Below are 17,542 nucleotides of genomic sequence, written 5' to 3'. Positions count from 1 at the left end.
GATGGTGCGTGTGTCTGTGTGAGTGAGGGACAGTGTATGTGTCTGTGTGATGAGGGACGGTGTCAGTGTCTGTGTCAGTGAGGGACGGTGTCGGTGTCTGTCAGTGAGGGACGGTGTCGGTGTCTGTGTGAGTGAGGGACGGTGTCAGTGTCTGTGTCAGTGAGAGACGGTGTCGGTGTCTGTGTCAGTGAGGGACGGTGTCGGTGTCTGTCAGTGAGGGACGGTGTTAGTGTCTGTGTCAGTGAGAGACGGTGTCGGTGTCTGTGTCAGTGAGGGACGGTGTCAGTGAGGGACGGAGTCTGTGTCAGTGAGGGACGGTGTCGGTGTCTGTGTCAGTGAGGGACGGTGTTAGAGTCTGTGTCAGTGAGAGACGGTGTCAGTGTCTGTGTCAGTGAGGGATGGAGTCTGTGTCAGTGAGGGACGGTGTCGGTGTCTGTGTCAGTGAGGGACGGTGTCGGTGTCTGTCAGTGAGGGACGGTGTCGGTGTCTGTGTCAGTGAGGGACGGTGTCGGTGTCTGTCAGTGAGGGATGGTGTTGGTGTCTGTGTCAGTGAGGGACGGTGTCGGTGTCTGTGTCAGTGAGGGATAGAGTCAGTGAGGGATGGTGTCTGTGTCAATGACGGATGGTGTCAGTGTGAGTGAGGGACGGTGTCAGTGTCTGTGTCAGTGAGGGACGGTGTCAGTGTCTGTGTCAGTGAGGGATAGAGTCAGTGAGGGATGGTGTCTGTGTCAGTGACGGATGGTGTCTGTGTGAGTGAGGGACGGTGTCAGTGTCTGTGTCAGTGAGGGACGGTGTCGGTGTCTGTGTCAGTGAGGGACGGTGTCTGTGTCTGTGTGAGTGAGGGATGGTGTCAGTGTCATTGAGGGAAGGGTCTGTGTCAGTGTGGGATAGTGTCAAGTGTCTGTGTCAGTGAGGGACGGTGTCTGTGAGTGAGGGACAGTATCTGAGTGAGTGAGGGATGGTGCGTGTGTCTGTGTGAGTGAGGGACAGTGTATGTGTCTGTGTGATGAGGGACGGTGTCAGTGTCTGTCAGTGAGGGATGGAGTCTGTGTCAGTGAGGGACGGTGTCTCTATCTGTGTCAATGAGGGATGGTGTCAGTGTCTGTGTGAATGAGGGATGGTGTCTGTGTCATTGAGGGAGGGGTCTGTGTCAGTGAGGGACGGTGTCTGTGTCTGTGTGAATGAGGGATGGTGTCAGTGTCTGTGTCAGTGAGGGATGGGGTCTGTGTGAGTGAGAGATGGTGTCAGTGTCTGTGTCAGTGAGGGATGGTGTCAGTGTCTGTGTCAGTGAGAGACGGTGTCGGTGTCTGTGTCAGTGAGGGATAGAGTCAGTGAGGGATGGTGTCTGTGTCAGTGAGGGATAGAGTCAGTGAGGGATGGTGTCTGTGTCAGTGAGGGATAGAGTCAGTGAGGGACGGTGTCAGTGTCTGTGTCAGTGAGGGATAGAGTCAGTGAGGGATGGTGTCTGTGTCAGTGAGGGATAGAGTCAGTGAGGGATGGTGTCTGTGTCAGTGAGGGATAGAGTCAGTGAGGGATGGTGTCAGTGTCTGTGTCAGTGAGGGATAGAGTCAGTGAGGGACGGTGTCAGTGTCTGTGTCAGTGAGGGGTGGTGTTAGTGTCTGTGTCAGTGAGGGACGGTGTGAGTGAGGGACGGTGTCGGTGTCTGTGTCAGTGAGGGATGGTGTCGGTGTCTGTCAGTGAGGGACGGTGTCGGTGTCTGTCAGTGAGGGATGGTGTCGGTGTCTGTATCAGTGAGGGACGGTGTCTGTGTCAGTGAGGGACGGTGTCTGTATCAGTGAGGGACGGTGTCAGTGAGGGATGGTGTCAATGTCTGTGTCAGTGAGGGATGGTGTCGGTGTCTGTATCAGTGAGGGACGGTGTCTGTGTCAGTGAGGGACGGGGTCTGTATCTGTGTCAGTGAGGGACAGTGTCGGTGTCTCTGTCAGTGAGGGACGGTGTCAGTGTCTGTGTCAGTGAGGGACGGTGTCTGTGTCAGTGAGGGACGGTGTCAGTGAGGGACAGTGTCAGTGTCTCTGTCAGTGAGGGAAGGTGTCAGTGTCTGTGTCAGTGAGGGACGGTGTCGGTGTCTGTGTCAGTGAGGGATGGTGTCAGTGTCTGTGTCAGTGAGGGACGGTGTCTGTGTCAGTGAGGGACGGTGTCAGTGAGGGATGGTGTCTGTGTGAGTGAGGGACGGTGTGAGTGTCTGTGTCAGTGAGAGACGGTGTCGGTGTCTGTGTGAGTGAAGAACGGTGTCTGTGAGGGATTGTGTCTGTGTCAGTGAGGGAAGGTGTCGGTGTCTGTGTCAGTGAAGGATGGTGTCGGTGTCTGTGTCAGTGAGGGACGGTGTCGGTGTCTGTGTCAGTGAGGGATGGTGTCTGTGTGAGTGAGGGACGGTGTCGGTGTCTGTGCCAGTGAGGGACGGTGTCGGTGTCTGTGTCAGTGACGGATGGTGTCAGTGTCTGTGTCAGTGAGGGACGGTGTCGGTGTCTGTGTCAGTGAGAGACGGTGTCGGTGAGAGACGGTGTCGGTGTCTGTGTCAGTGAGGGACGGTGTCGGTGTCTGTGTCAGTGAGGGATGGAGTCGGTGTCTGTGAGGGACAGTGACTGTGTGAGTGAGGGATGGTGTCGGTGTCAGTGAGGGATGGTGTCTGTGTGAGTGAGGGATAGTGTCAGTGTCTCTGTCAGTGAGGGACAGGGTCTGTGTGAGTGAGGGACAGGGTCTGTGTGAGTGAGGGATGGTGTCTGTGTCAGTGAGGGACAGTGTCTGTGTGAGTGAGGGATGGTGTCTGTGTGACTGAGGGACAGTGTCTGTGTGAGTGAGGGATGGTGTCCTTATCTGTGTCAGTGAGAGATGGTGTCAGTGTCTGTGTCAGTGAGGGACGGGGTTGGTGTCTGTGTCAGTGAGAGACGGTGTTGGTGTCAGTGTCAATGAGGGACGGTGTTGGTGTCAGTGTCAGTGAGGGATGGTGTCTGTATCTGTGTCAGTGAGGGACGGTGTCGGAGTCTGTGTCAATGAGGGACAGTGTTAGTGTCTGTGTCAGTGAGAGACGGTGTCGGTGTCTGAGTCAGTGAGGGACGGTGTCGGTGTCTGTGTCAGTGAGGGACGGTGTCGGTGTCTGTGTCAGTGAGGGATGGTGTCGGTGTCTGTGTCAGTGAGAGACGGTGTCAGTGTCTGTGTCAGTGAGGGATGGTGTCTGTGTGAGTGAGGGACGGTGTCGGTGTCTGTGTCAGTGAGGGATGGTGTCTGTGTGAGTGAGGGACGGTGTTGGTGTCTGTGTCAGTGACGGATGGTGTCAGTGAGGGATGGTGTCTGTGTGAGTGAGGGACGGTGTCGGTGTCTGTGTCAGTGACGGATGGTGTCAGTGAGGGATGGTGTCTGTGTCAGTGAGGGACGATGTGAGTGAGGGATGGTGTCAGTGTCTGTGTCAGTGAGGGATGGGGTCTGTGTGAGTGAGGGACGGTGTCTGTGAGTGAGGGACAGTATCTGTGTGAGTGAGGGATGGTGTCTGTGTCAGTGAGGGATGGTGCCTGTGTCTGTGTGAGTGAGGGATGGTGTCTGTGTGAGTGAGGGACAGTGTATGTGTCTGTGTGATGAGGGATGGTGTCAGTGTCTCTGTCAGTGAGGGACGGTGTCGGTGTCAGTGAGGGACGGTGTCTGTGAGTGAGGGACAGTATCTGTGTGAGTGAGGGATGGTGCCTGTGTCTGTGTGAGTGAGGGACAGTGTCGGTGTCTGTGTGATGAGGGACGGTGTCGGTGTCTGTGTGAGTGAGGGATGGTGTCTGTGTCAGTGAGGGATGGTGTCGGTGTCTGTGTCAGTGAGGGACGGTGTCGGTGTCTGTGTCAGTGAGGGACGGTGTCGGTGGCTGTGTCAGTGAGGGACGGTGTCTCTATCTGTGTCAATGAGGGATGGTGTCAGTGTCTGTGTGAGTGAGAGATGGTGTCTGTGTCATTGAGGGAGGGGTCTGTGTCAGTGAGGGACGGTGTCTGTGTGAGTGAGGGATGGTGTCTGTGAGTGAGGGACAGTATCTGTGTGAGTGAGGGATGGTGTCAGTGTCTGTGTCAGTCAGAGACGGTGTTGGTGTCTGTGTCAGTGAGTGATGGTGTCTGTGTGAGTGAGGGACGGTGTCGGTGTCTGTGTCAGTGAGGGATGGTGTCTGTGTGAGTGAGGGACGGTGTTGGTGTCAGTGTCAGTGAGGGATGGGGTCTGTGTGAGTGAGGGACGGTGTTGGTGTCTGTGTCAGTGACGGATGGTGTCAGTGAGGGATGGTGTCTGTGTGAGTGAGGGACGGTGTTGGTGTCTGTGTCAGTGACGGATGGTGTCAGTGAGGGATGGTGTCTGTGTCAGTGAGGGACGATGTGAGTGAGGGATAGTGTCAGTGTCTGTGTCAGTGAGGGATTGTGTCAGTGTCAGTGAGGGATGGGGTCTGTGTGAGTGAGGGACGGTGTCGGTGTCTGTGTCAGTGAGGGACGGTGTCTGTGAGTGAGGGACAGTATCTGTGTGAGTGAGGGATGGTGTCTGTGTGAGTGAGGGACAGTGTATGTGTCTGTGTGATGAGGGATGGTGTCAGTGTCTCTGTCAGTGAGGGACGGTGTCGGTGTCTGTGTCAGTGAGGGACGGTGTCTGTGAGTGAGGGACAGTATCTGTGTGAGTGAGGGATGGTGCCTGTGTCTGTGTGAGTGAGGGACAGTATCTGTGTGAGTGAGGGATGGTGCCTGTGTCTCTGTCAGTGAGGGACGGTGTCGGTGTCAGTGAGGGACGGTGTCTGTGAGTGAGGGACAGTATCTGTGTGAGTGAGGGATGGTGCCTGTGTCTGTGTCAGTGAGGGGTGGTGTTAGTGTCTGTGTCAGTGAGAGACGGTGTTGGTGTCGGTGTCAGTGAGGGACGGTGTCGGTGTCTGTGTCAGTGAGGGATGGTGCCTGTGTCTGTGTCAGTGAGGGACGGTGTCAGTGTCTGTGTCAGTGAGGGATGGTGTCGGTGTCTGTGTGAGTGAGGGACGGTGTCTGTGAGTGAGGGACAGTATCTGTGTGAGTGAGGGATGGTGCCTGTGTCTGTGTCAGTGAGGGGTGGTGTTAGTGTCTGTGTCAGTGAGAGACGGTGTTGGTGTCGGTGTCAGTGAGAGACGGTGTCGGTGTCTGTGTCAGTGAGGGATGGTGCCTGTGTCTGTGTCAGTGAGGGACGGTGTCAGTGTCTGTGTCAGTGACGGACGGTGTCGGTGTCTGTGTCAGTGAGCGATGGTGTCGGTGTCTGTGTCAGTGAGGGACAGTGTCGGTGGCTGTGTCAGTGAGGGACAGTGTCTCTATCTGTGTCAATGAGGGATGGTGTCAGTGTCTGTGTGAGTGAGGGATGGTGTCTGTGTCATTGAGGGAGGGGTCTGTGTCAGTGAGGGACGGTGTCTGTGTGAGTGAGGGATGGTGTCTGTGAGTGAGGGACAGTATCTGTGTGAGTGAGGGATGGTGTCTGTGTCAGATGGTGTCTGTGTGAGTGAGGGATGGTGTCTGTGTCAGTGAGGGATGGTGTCTGTGTCAGTGAGGGATGGTGTCGGTGTCTGTGTCAGTGAGGGACGGTGTCGGTGTCTGTGTCAGTGAGGGACGGTGTGAGTGTCTGTGTCAGTGAGGGACGGTGTCAGTGTCTGTGTCAGTGAGGGACGGTGTCAGTGAGGGACGGTGTGGGTGTCTGTGTGAGTGAGGGACGGTGTCGGTGTCTGTGTCAGTGAGGGACGGTGTCAGTGTCTGTGTCAGTGAGGGACGGTGTCAGTGAGGGACGGTGTCGGTGTCTGTGTCAGTGAGGGACGGTGTCGGTGTCTGTGTCAGTGAGAGACGGTGTCTGTGTCAGTGAGGGACGGTGTCGGTGTCTGTGTCAGTGAGGGACGGTGTCCGTGTCTGTGTCAGTGAGGGACGGTGTCGGTGTCTGTGTCAGTGAGGGACGGTGTCCGTGTCTGTGTCAGTGAGGGACGGTGTCCGTGTCTGTGTCAGTGAGGGAAGGTGTCAGTGTCTGTGTCAGTGAGGGACGGTGTCCGTGTCTGTGTCAGTGAGGGATGGTGTCTGTGTCTGTGTCAGTGTCTGTGTCGGTGAGGGATGGTGTCGGTGTCTGTGTCAGTGAGGGACGGTGTCCGTGTCTGTGTCAGTGAGGGATGGTGTCTGTATCAGTGAGGGACGGTGTCAGTGAGGGATGGTGTCAGTGTCTGTGTCAGTGAGGGATGGTGTCGGTGTCTGTGTCAGTGAGGGATGGTGTCTGTATCAGTGAGGGACGGTGTCAGTGAGGGATGGTGTCAGTGTCTGTGTCAGTGAGGGATGGTGTCGGTGTCTGTGTCAGTGAGGGATGGTGTCTGTATCAGTGAGGGACGGTGTCAGTGAGGGATGGTGTCAGTGTCTGTGTCAGTGAGGGATGGTGTCTGTATCAGTGAGGGACGGTGTCAGTGAGGGATGGTGTCAGTGTCTGTGTCAGTGAGGGATGGTGTCGGTGTCTGTGTCAGTGAGGGACGGTGTCGGTGTCTGTGTCAGTGAGGGACGGTGTCGGTGTCTGTGTCAGTGAGGGATGGTGTCGGTGTCTGTCAGTGAGGGATGGTGTCGGTGTCTGTGTGAGTGAGGGATGGTGTCGGTGTCTGTGTCAGTGAGGGACGGTGTCGGTGTCTGTGTCAGTGAGGGACGGTGTCGGTGTCTGTCAGTGAGGGACGGTGTCGGTGTCTGTGTCAGTGAGGGATGGTGTCGGTGTCTGTCAGTGAGGGACGGTGTCGGTGTCTGTGTCAGTGATGGACGGTGTGGGTGTCTGTGTCAGTGAGGGATGGTGTCGGTGTCTGTCAGTGAGAGACGGTGTCGGTGTCTGTGTCAGTGAGGGACGGTGTCGGTGTCTGTGTCAGTGAGAGACGGTGTCGGTGAGAGACGGTGTCAGTGTCTGTGTCAGTGAGGGGTGGTGTTAGTGTCTGTGTCAGTGAGGGACGGGGTCTGTTTCTGTGTCAGTGAGGGACGGTGTCAGTGTCTGTGTCGGTGAGAGACGGTGTCAGTGAGGGACGGTGTCGGTGTCTGTGTCAGTGAGGGACGGTGTCGGTGTCTGTGTCAGTGAGGGACGGTGTCGGTGTCTGTGTCAGTGAGGGACGGTGTCAGTGTCTGTGTCAGTGAGGGGTGGTGTTAGTGTCTGTGTCAGTGAGGGATGGTGTCAGTGTCGGTGTCAGTGTCTGTGTCAGTGAGAGACGGTGTCGGTGTCTGTGTCAGTGAGAGACGGTGTCGGTGAGAGACGGTGTCGGTCTCTGTCAGTGAGGGACGGTGTCGGTGTCTGTGTCGGTGAGAGACGGTGTCAGTGTCTGTGTCAGTGAGGGGTGGTGTTAGTGTCTGTGTCAGTGAGGGATGGTGTCAGTGTCTGTGTCAGTGAGAGACGGTGTCGGTGTCTGTGTCAGTGAGAGACGGTGTCGGTGAGAGACGGTGTCGGTGTCTGTCAGTGAGGGACGGTGTCGGTGTCTGTGTCAGTGAGGGACGGTGTCCGTGTCTGTGTCAGTGAGGGATGGTGTCTGTATCAGTGAGGGACGGTGTCAGTGAGGGATGGTGTCAGTGTCTGTGTCAGTGAGGGATGGTGTCTGTGTCAGTGAGTGATGGTGTCTGTGTCAGTGAGGGACGGTGTCGGTGTCTGTGTCAGTGAGGGACGGTGTCGGTGCCTGTGTCAGTGAGGGATGGTGTCGGTGTCTGTCAGTGAGGGATGGTGTCGGTGTCTGTGTGAGTGAGGGACGGTGTCGGTGTCTGTGTCAGTGAGGGACGGTGTCGGTGTCTGTGTCAGTGAGAGACGGTGTCGGTGAGAGACGGTGTCAGTGTCTGTGTCAGTGAGGGGTGGTGTTAGTGTCTGTGTCAGTGAGGGACGGGGTCTGTTTCTGTGTCAGTGAGGGACGGTGTCGGTGTCTGTGTCGGTGAGAGACGGTGTCAGTGTCTGTGTCAGTGAGGGGTGGTGTTAGTGTCTGTGTCAGTGAGGGATGGTGTCGGTGTCTGTGTCAGTGAGGGACGGTGTCAGTGTCTGTCAGTGAGGGATGGTGTTAGTGTCTGTGTCAGTGAGGGATGGTGTCAGTGTCTGTGTCAGTGAGAGACGGTGTCGGTGTCTGTGTCAGTGAGAGACGGTGTCGGTGAGAGACGGTGTCGGTGTCTGTGTCAGTGAGGGACGGTGTCAGTGAGGGATGGTGTCGGTGTCTGTGTCAGTGAGGGACGGTGTCGGTGTCGGTGAGGGACGGTGTCGGTGTCTGTGTCAGTGAGGGACGGTGTCGGTGTCTGTGTCAGTGAGGGACGGTGTCGGTGTCTGTATCAGTGAGGGACAGTGTGAGTGAGGGATGGTGTCGGTGTCTGTGTGAGTGAGGGACGGTGTCGGTGTCTGTGTCAGTGAGGGACGGTGTCGGTGTCTGTGTGAGTGAGGGACGGTGTCAGTGAGGGATGGTGTCAGTGTCTGTGTCAGTGACGGACGGTGTCGGTGTCTGTGTCAGTGAGGGATGGTGTCAGTGTGAGTGAGAGATGGTGTCAGTGTCTGTGTCAGTGAGGGACGGTGTCAGTGTCTGTGTCAGTGAGGGACGGTGTCGGTGTCTGTGTCAGTGAGGGATGGTGTCAGTGTCTGTGTCAGTGAGGGACGGTGTCGGTGTCTGTGTCAGTGAGGGATGGTGTCGGTGTCTGTGTGAGTGAGGGATGGTGTCAGTGTCTGTGTCAGTGAGGGACGGTGTCGGTGTCTGTGTCAGTGAGGGATGGTGTCTGTGTGAGTGAGGGATAGTGTCAGTGTCTCTGTCAGTGAGGGACAGGGTCTGTGTGAGTGAGGGACAGGGTCTGTGTGAGTGAGGGATGGTGTCTGTGTCAGTGAGGGACAGTGTCTGTGTGAGTGAGGGATGGTGTCTGTGTGAGTGAGGGACGGTGTCGGTGTCTGTGTCAGTGACGGATGGTGTCAGTGTCTGTGTCAGTGAGGGACGGGGTTGGTGTCTGTGTCAGTGAGGGACAGTGTTGGTGTCAGTGTCAGTGAGGGATGGTGTTAGTGTCTGTGTCAATGAGGGACGGTGTTGGTGTCAGTGTCAGTGAGGGACAGTGTTGGTGTCAGTGTCAGTGAGGGACGGGGTTGGTGTCTGTGTCAGTGAGGGACAGTGTCTGTGTGAGTGAGGGATGGTGTCTGTGTGAGTGAGGGACGGTGTCGGTGTCTGTGTCAGTGACGGATGGTGCCTGTGTCTGTGTCAGTGAGGGACGGTGTCGGTGTCTGTGTCAGTGAGAGACGGTGTCGGTGTCTGTGTCAGTGAGAGACGGTGTCGGTGTCTGTGTCAGTGAGGGACGGTGTCGGTGTCTGTGTCAGTGAGGGACGGTGTCGGTGTCTGTGTCAGTGAGGGATGGTGTCTGTGTCAGTGAGGGGTGGTGTTAGTGTCTGTGTCAGTGAGGGACGGGGTCTGTTTCTGTGTCAGTGAGAGACGGTGTCGGTGTCTGTGTCGGTGAGAGACGGTGTCGGTGTCTGTGTCAGTGAGAGACGGTGTCGGTGTCTGTGCCAGTGAGGGACGGTGTCAGTGTCTGTGTCAGTGAGGGACGGTGTCGGTGTCTGTGTCAGTGAGGGACGGTGTCGGTGTCTGTGTCAGTGAGGGATGGTGTCGGTGTCTGTGTCAGTGAGGGATGGTGTCTCTGTCAGTGAGGGACGGTGTCAGTGTCTGTGTCAGTGAGGGACGGTGTCAGTGTCTGTGTCAGTGAGGGACGGTGTCAGTGTCTGTGTCAGTGAGAGATGGTGTCGGTGTCTGTGTCAGTGAGGGACGGTGTCGGTGTCTGTGTCAGTGAGAGATGGTGTCGGTGTCTGTGTCAGTGAGGGACGGTGTCGGTGTCTCTGTCAGTGAGGGACGGTGTCGGTGTCTGTGTGAGTGAGGGATGGTGTCAGTGTCTGTGTGAGTGAGGGATGGTGTCAGTGTCTGTGTCAGTGAGGGACGGTGTCAGTGTCTGTGTCAGTGAGGGACGGTGTCAGTGTCTGTGTCAGTGAGAGACGGTGTCGGTGTCTGTGTCAGTGAGAGACGGTGTCGGTGAGAGACGGTGTCGGTGTCTGTGTCAGTGAGAGATGGTGTCGGTGTCTGTGTCAGTGAGGGACGGTGTCGGTGTCTGTGTCAGTGAGGGGTGGTGTTAGTGTCTGTGTCAGTGAGGGGTGGTGTTAGTGTCTGTGTCAGTGAGGGACGGGGTCTGTTTCTGTGTGAGCTCTGTGTCTGCCGCACCATTCTGCTCAGTGTAGTACCTTCCTCAGCAGTGTGTTGGGTAGTTTCCGGATCCTCTCCACTCTTTCCGGGCCAATTCCCAGCTCCTGACAAGTGACCCTGAGCAGTGCTTGGTATGTCAGTTCTCTGCGATCCAGCTCCACCTCGATGAAGTCGTTACGCTCGGCTGCCGGGTTGTGGAGTCGAACTTTCAGCACCAGCTCTGTGGGGAAGAGGTAACAGGGTGTACATGGCATCTGTTGTGGGTGTGACCGCGGTTCACGATGAAGGGTTCGAGGCCGGCAAGTGGAACTGCGGCTGACGGGGGAGATGGTGGCAGGTGAGTGAGGATTCTGTCACAGTACATCATACACAGCTCTGTCACTGTGACACCAATGTGAGCAGCCAACTCACACAAGTCTCCAGAAAGCAGAGAGAACCTCGCTCCCTGACCCCAGCTCGCACCTTCACTCCCTCCTCCTACCTCTCCTCCCCACCTCCTCCACCCTGCCCCACTTACCTTGCTCACTTCCAGGCAGGGCTCCCATCCAGAAGAGCGGCTGGGACTGGGCAGAGCTCACTGCCGGCACCAACACCGGTGCAGGGTGTGTGACGGTGGGGACTGGCTGCATGTGGGCAGTGGGAGCCGGTGAACCGGTGCCTGGGCTAGAGCTGTAGCCCCTCCGGCTCTCCAGGATTGGAAGGGGTGGGTTAGCCAGGTAGTTAGGAACGATTGGAAGCTCCGTATGTCCGTTCACTGCCGGCCCTGGGTCCTCATCGACTGTGGGGGAGAACACTGCAGTGAGAACCTTTCACACACACGTATCCTCCCATATTGTCCTCCTTCAGCCAGGCTTGTGAGCAAGGGGGAAGTGGAAAGGGAGGGAGGGAGAGTGAGATGGGGGGGGGGGGCTAGAGGCAGAGCAAAAGGTGACCAATAAACCTGGGAATTTGGGCCAGGGGAGATTCAGGAGGATGAGTGGGATAGGGTTTGACAGACAGTGAAGGGGCTTTGGGATAGGATTAGTGGACTGTTGATTTGAGTGTAGAATTAGAGTCATAGAGTACAACAGCGTAAAATCAGACCATTCAGCCCATCTAGTCTGTGCTGAACTGTTATTCTGTCTAGTCCCATTGATCCATACTTGGACCATAGCCCTCCATATCCTTCCCATCCACGTTTCTCTTAAATGTTGAAATCAAACCTGCATCCACCACCTCCAGCAGCAGCTCGTTCCACACCTTCTCCTTCGGTGAAGTTGCTCCTCCTCGCAGTCCCCTTAAACATTTCACCTTTCACCCTGAACCTATGACGTCTCACCCACCTCAATGGAAAAGCTTGCTTCCATTTACCCTACCTATAGGCAGAGAGAACCACACCCCCTACCCCAGCTCACACTTTCGCTCCCTCATCTCCCCACCTCCTGTATCTTGCTCCCCATCCTTTTCCTTCTTGTCTAACCTTTCCTGTGCATGCTTGTATTGTGATATAATCAGCTATATACAGTACTTGTTCAGTGAATTTCCCAGTAATCGCAGGCCTGTGTGCCTCAGTGACCTGGAGCGCTGTGCTGGCTGGAGTCAGGGCTTTACGATGTGTCTCTTGGCAGGGTCAGCCATGTCAAGGGCAGAGGCCAGACTGAGAGTGGTCCACTGGTCCTCCAGGTTTGGGGGTTCAGCTCAGGGATAACAACCCTGACTGGTCAAACAAGACTGTTACCGAGACAACAATGAAGAATCCTTGTTGGTACGACGGTATTCCTGAGTCTCCACCCAGGATCTGCATGGCTGACAGTAGTGAAAACCGAAGGAAGCTACTGACATGATGAAGGAAATCCCGAACACCGACAGAGATGGAGGACCTTCATTGCTGTCCCAAATGTCCTAAATGTCAGTCATGCAAGTCCTGGGTAGAAACTCAGGAATATTGTCGTACTCAGAGTGTCGGGCTTGTTAACCCTGAGCTGAACCCCCGAGCCTGCAGCATTGGTGGACCACGATCAGTCTATCTACAACCTCCTGACGTTTGACCTCATGACTAATAAAGGCAAGCATTCCGTAATCCTCCTCAACCACCTCGTCGGCCTGTTCAGCCACTTTCAAGGAGCCATGAACTCGGATCCCAAGATCTCTCTGCTCAGCAACACTGTGAAGGATCTTGCCCTTAACGATGTACTGTTACCCTACATTTGCCCTTCCAAGGTGCAACACCTCACATTTATCTGGGTTAAGATCCATCTGCCATTTCTCTGCCCATATCTGCAACTGATCTACATCGTGCTGTATTCTTTGCCAGTTTTCTACACTCCACCAATCTTGGTATCATCCGCAAACTTACTAATCAACTCATCTACATTTTCATCCAGGTCATTTATATACATCACAAACAGCAGTGGTCCCAGTACAGATCCCTGTGGAACCCCACTAATTACAGACCTCCAGCTTGAATGAGTCCCTTCAACTGCAACCCTGCTTTCCTTGCGCAAGCCAGTTCTGAATCCAAACAACCAATTCGCTTCTCGATTAAGGGTTTTGTCAAACAGCTTACTAAAATCCACGTAGACACCATCCACAGCCCTACCCTCATGAAACTCTCTTGTCACCTTGTCAAAAAACTCAATCATGTTGGTAAGGCAGAACCTGTCGGGCACAAAGCCATGCTGGCTCTCCCTAATTAGGCTGTGGGTTCTTCCTCTCTCTTTTCCATTCTTCTTTCTCTGTGCTTGTAACACTCAATAAACGGCCGTAACCTACAGGTTTTGTGCCTCACTGTCGACTTCCGAACCTATGGATTACAAAAACACCAGGATCCAACAGAGTAGTGGAGAATGGGTCAATGAACAGCGATGGGAGGGGGGGGGGGAGTTGGGCAGATGGGGAGTGGGATAGATACATTGTGGAGGGAGGAGAGGTGGCTGACAATCAGACTTACTGAGCGTGGGACAGTTACCTCCTAACATTGCTTTGATCTCTGGTTTGGATGTGAGCTGGGCCGCACTTTCACCTCTGCTGGTGAGGATTCCACTGTCAGCCCCAGCATCCAGCAAGTCAGGCACGATGTGCTGGTGACCCCGTCTGCATGCCCAGTGTAGGCAGGTCCTGCAATCAACACAGCACAAGGTACAATCAGAGCGAGGATTCAGTAGGTGGGGGAACACGGTGGCGACAGCCCACCAACAAATGTTGCCACACATTCTGGCGTCAACACAGCATGCCCACGATGCTTGTTATAAGTAGACATATATAAAACTAAATTTGTACAAAAAGGGAGCATCTACATCCAACTCGGAGGAGACATAATATTGCATTTTATAGTTGTCACTTCTAACAGGAAAGAAGCCTCTCAAAACCAAAACAGGACTCTTGGCCTCTGGACCGAGACTGGAGCCCACTTCTAACTCAGAGGCTCACTGAACCATTGCTGGCAACGACTTCAAATACAGAGACACAGCGGACCCTGTGTTGCAAATTACACTGCTGAAAATGTCACCTGCTAATGATGGAGAGGATAGCTTTGAGTGAGCCGGGGGGCTTCTCTTTTTGGAGTGAATGAGGATTTGATTTTAGGGTAGTGAAAATGTCAGCACAACATTGTGGGCCAAAGGACCGGTACTGTTCTTTTAAAGTCCCTCGCCATCAGGGGCATGCCCTCTTCTCATTACTACCCTAACCCTCAACAATTCATGGACAGCATCTTCCCCTCTGGCATCAGATTTCAGACAGTCAACGTTCGTATTCTGTTTTTTGCACTACTTATTTTTGTAACATTGTAATTTTTAGGTTTTGCACTGTACTATTGCCACAAAACAACAGATTTCATCACATTATAGGGATAAGTCTGGGAATTATAAACCAGCGAGTCTTTTGTAAATGGTGGGCAAACAAATGGAGAGAATTCTTAGGGACAGGATTTATTTCATTTGGAGAAGCTCAGTCTGATTAGGGATAGTCAGCATGGCTTTGTGAGCCTCAGGAGCCTGACGTTGATAAAGGTGGAACAGTGGATGTGGAGTATGTGAATCTTAGTACGGTTCACCGTGCTAGGCTTACGCATCCAGAAAGTCATGGGATCCAACAAAACTTTGCAGCATGACTTCGGAACTGACTTGCTCACACTAGGCAGAGCGTGGTTGTAGAGGGAGTGAATTCTTGCTGGAGATCAGTGACTAGTGGTGTTTCACAGGGATCTGTTCTGGGACCCCTGCTCTTTGTGATTTTTATAAATAACTTGGATGAAGTAGTGGAGGGGTGGGTTAGTAAATTTGCAGGTAACGCGAAGGTTGGAGGAGTTGTGGACAGTGTGGAAGGATGTTGTAGGTTAAAACAGGACATTAACAGGATGCCATGCTGGGCTGAGAGGTGGCAGATGGAGTTCAACCCGGAAGAGTGTGAAGAGATTCACTTTGGAGGGTCGAATTTAAAGGCACAATACAGGGTTAATGGCAGGTTTCTGGGCCATACGTGTCAAACTCAAGGCCCGCGGGCCATATCCAGCCCGGCGTACAATTATATCCGGCCCGCGAGATCATTTTAGATAGATCTATTATTTTAATTATTAATGGCCCGGCGATATGAAGCCTATGATTGTAAGTTAATACCGATCATAAAAATAATGCTTGCTCAGCAGTCTTCTTCGTAAGAAATGGAATTTGTGAAGTGAAACACTTTGTAGTTATAGCAGAGACTGAGACACATGAGAACAGGCTGAAAAAACGGAGGCAATGAAAGCTGCGTTCGCACGCGCCCGACTGATCCGGCCCGCATGAAGCTGCATTTTGCCCAATCCGGCCCGTGACCTAAAATGAGTTTGACACCCCTGTTCTAGGCAGTGTGGAGCAACTGAATGATCTTGGAATCCATGTCCATAGATCCCTCAAAGTTGGAGGAACAATCACAAATTCCCACAGCCCCTGATGACGCTGTGATTTCAGTCTGAGTCTGACGAGACAGGGTGAACCCACGAAAAGCATCCAGCCTAGATGAGGTAACTTTTTGAGTATTAAAGATCTATGATGATCAGCTGGCTGGAGTGTTCACTGAGATCTTTAACCTCTCGCTTCAGCTCTCTTGAGGAACCCACCTGCTTCAAGCAGGCTTCAGTTATATCAGTGCCCAAGAAGAACGTGGTAACCTACCTCAATGATTGTTGTCCAGTAGCACTTACATCTACAGTGATTAAATAATTTGAGAGGTCAGTGATGAAACATATCAATACCTGCCTGAGAAATGACACAATAAGCTTCAAGACCTTGGCCTCAATTCCACTGTGTGCAAATGAATTCTTGATTTCCTCATTTGTAGACCCCAGTCAGTTTGAATTGGCAAAAGCATCTCCTCCACACTCTTCATCAGCTCAGGAGCACCACAGGGCTGTGTGCTTAGCCCCCTGCTCTACTCGCTTTACACCTATGATTGTGTGGCCAAGCACAGCTCCAATGTCACATTCAAGTTTTCTGACAACACCATAGTCGGAGGCCAAATCAAAGGTGATGATGAATCAGCATACAGGAAGGAGATTGAAAATCTGACTGAGTGGTGCAACAACAACCTCTTACTCAATGTCAGCAAGACCGAGGAACTGATTATTGACTTCAGGCGAAGGAAATCAGAGGTCCATGAGCCAGTCCTGGGGTATCAGAGCAGAAAGAGTCGGCAATTATAAACTCCTCAGTGTTATTATTTCAGAGGACCTGTCCTAGGTGCAGCACGCAAGTGCAATTACGAAGGAAGTACGGTAGTGTCTCTATTTCCTTGAGAGTTTGCAAAGATTCAGCAAGACATCTAAAACTTTGACAAACTTCTATAGATGTGCAGTGGAAAGTATTTTGACTCTCTGCATCAGAGCCTGGTATAGAAACACCAATGCCTTTGAATGGAAAATCCTACAAAAGATAGTGGATATGGCCCAGTCCATCACGGGTAAATCCCTCCCCATCACTGAGCACATTTACACAGACAGCTGTCGCAGGAAAGCAGCACCCATCATCAGGAACTCCACCACCCAGGCCACGCTCTCTTCTCGATGCTGCCATCATGACAGTGGTACAGGAGCCTCAAGACCCTCACCACCCAGGCCACGCTCTCTTCTCGATGCTGCCATCACGAAGGTGGTACAGGAGCCTCAAGACCCTCACCACCCAGGCCACGCTCTCTTCTCGATGCTGCCATCACGAAGGTGGTACAGGAGCCTCAAGACCCTCACCACCCAGGCCACGCTCTCTTCTCGATGCTGCCATCACGAAGGTGGTACAGGAGCCTCAAGACCCTCACCACCCAGGCCACGCTCTGTTCTCGATGCTGCCATCACGACAGTGGTACAGGAGCCTCAAGACCCTCACCACCCAGGCCACGCTCTCTTCTCGATGCTGCCATCACGAAGGTGGTACAGGAGCCTCAAGACCCTCACCACCCAGGCCACGCTCTCTTCTCGATGCTGCCATCACGACAGTGGTACAGGAGCCTCAAGACCCTCACCACCCAGGCCACGCTCTCTTCTCGATGCTGCCATCACGAAGGTGGTACAGGAGCCTCAAGACCCTCACCACCCAGGCCACGCTCTCTTCTCGATGCTGCCATCACAAAGGTGGTACAGGAGCCTCAAGACCCTCACCACCCAGGCCACGCTCTCTTCTCGATGCTGCCATCACAAAGGTGGTACAGGAGCCTCAAGACTCCCACCACCCAGGCCACGCTCTCTTCTCGATGCTGCCATCACGAAGGTGGTACAGGAGCCTCAAGACTCTCACCATCAGGTTCAGGAACAGTTATTACCTCTCAATCATCAGGCTCTTGAAATGGAGGAGATAACTTTACTGAAGTTCACTCGCCCCATCACTGAACTGTTCCCACAACCCATGAACTCAATTTCAAAGACTCTTCATCTCACGCTCTCGATATTTATTTTGTATTTGCAGTTTGTTTTCTTTTGCACATTGGTTTTTGTCAGTCTTGTGTGCGTCCTTCATTGACTCTATTGTGATTTTTTGTAATTACGTTGAACACCACAAGAAACTGAATCTCATTTTGTATATGCCGACACACACATATATACATATAAACTTTGAAAATAGATTTACTTTGAACTTTGTTCTATGTTTTATACGTCAGTGATAATAAACCTGATTCCGAGCAGTTTCTAGAGAGATGGATTCATGGATCCTGGTACAGATGTGAAGGTGGCTGGCTACGGGCATTGTGATGCTGCTAATTTAGTGTTGGGCCATTGGTGTATTTTCACGCAAGTCAGAATGTTTAAGTTCTAAATGATAACATCTTCTGGAATGTACTGCTAAGCCAGGTATTGTGGAACACTTGTGGAGAGGAGGAGCATGTAAACTGAGCAGGGTGGTGGCAGAACCTGTGAACTGATTTGGTAAAGA

The 17,542-nt window shown here is 53.4% G+C and overlaps 1 protein-coding gene across 3 annotated transcripts in view; it reads right to left on the bottom strand.

The window, feature by feature from the left end:
• Nucleotides 1-17,542, bottom strand: part of ankrd40 (ankyrin repeat domain 40) — a 32,430-nt gene that overhangs the window by 12,771 nt on the left and 2,117 nt on the right. The window contains exons 2-4 of one of the 3 annotated variants that reach the window (XM_059948171.1): nt 13,096-13,262; nt 10,684-10,944; nt 10,205-10,386 (exon numbers count right to left, since the gene is read on the bottom strand). In XM_059948171.1, coding sequence (XP_059804154.1) covers nt 10,205-10,386; nt 10,684-10,944; nt 13,096-13,262 — 610 coding nt within the window. The remainder of the gene's footprint in view (nt 1-10,204; nt 10,387-10,683; nt 10,945-13,095; nt 13,263-17,542) is intronic. The other 2 variants (XM_059948172.1, XM_059948173.1) reach the window with 2 other exon arrangements.

This window comes from Hypanus sabinus, chromosome 23 (genome assembly GCF_030144855.1).
Source record: "Hypanus sabinus isolate sHypSab1 chromosome 23, sHypSab1.hap1, whole genome shotgun sequence".
NCBI lineage: Eukaryota > Metazoa > Chordata > Chondrichthyes > Myliobatiformes > Dasyatidae > Hypanus > Hypanus sabinus.
Note: the sequence above shows the minus strand (reverse complement) of the source record. Positions and strands in the feature narration are given on the sequence as shown.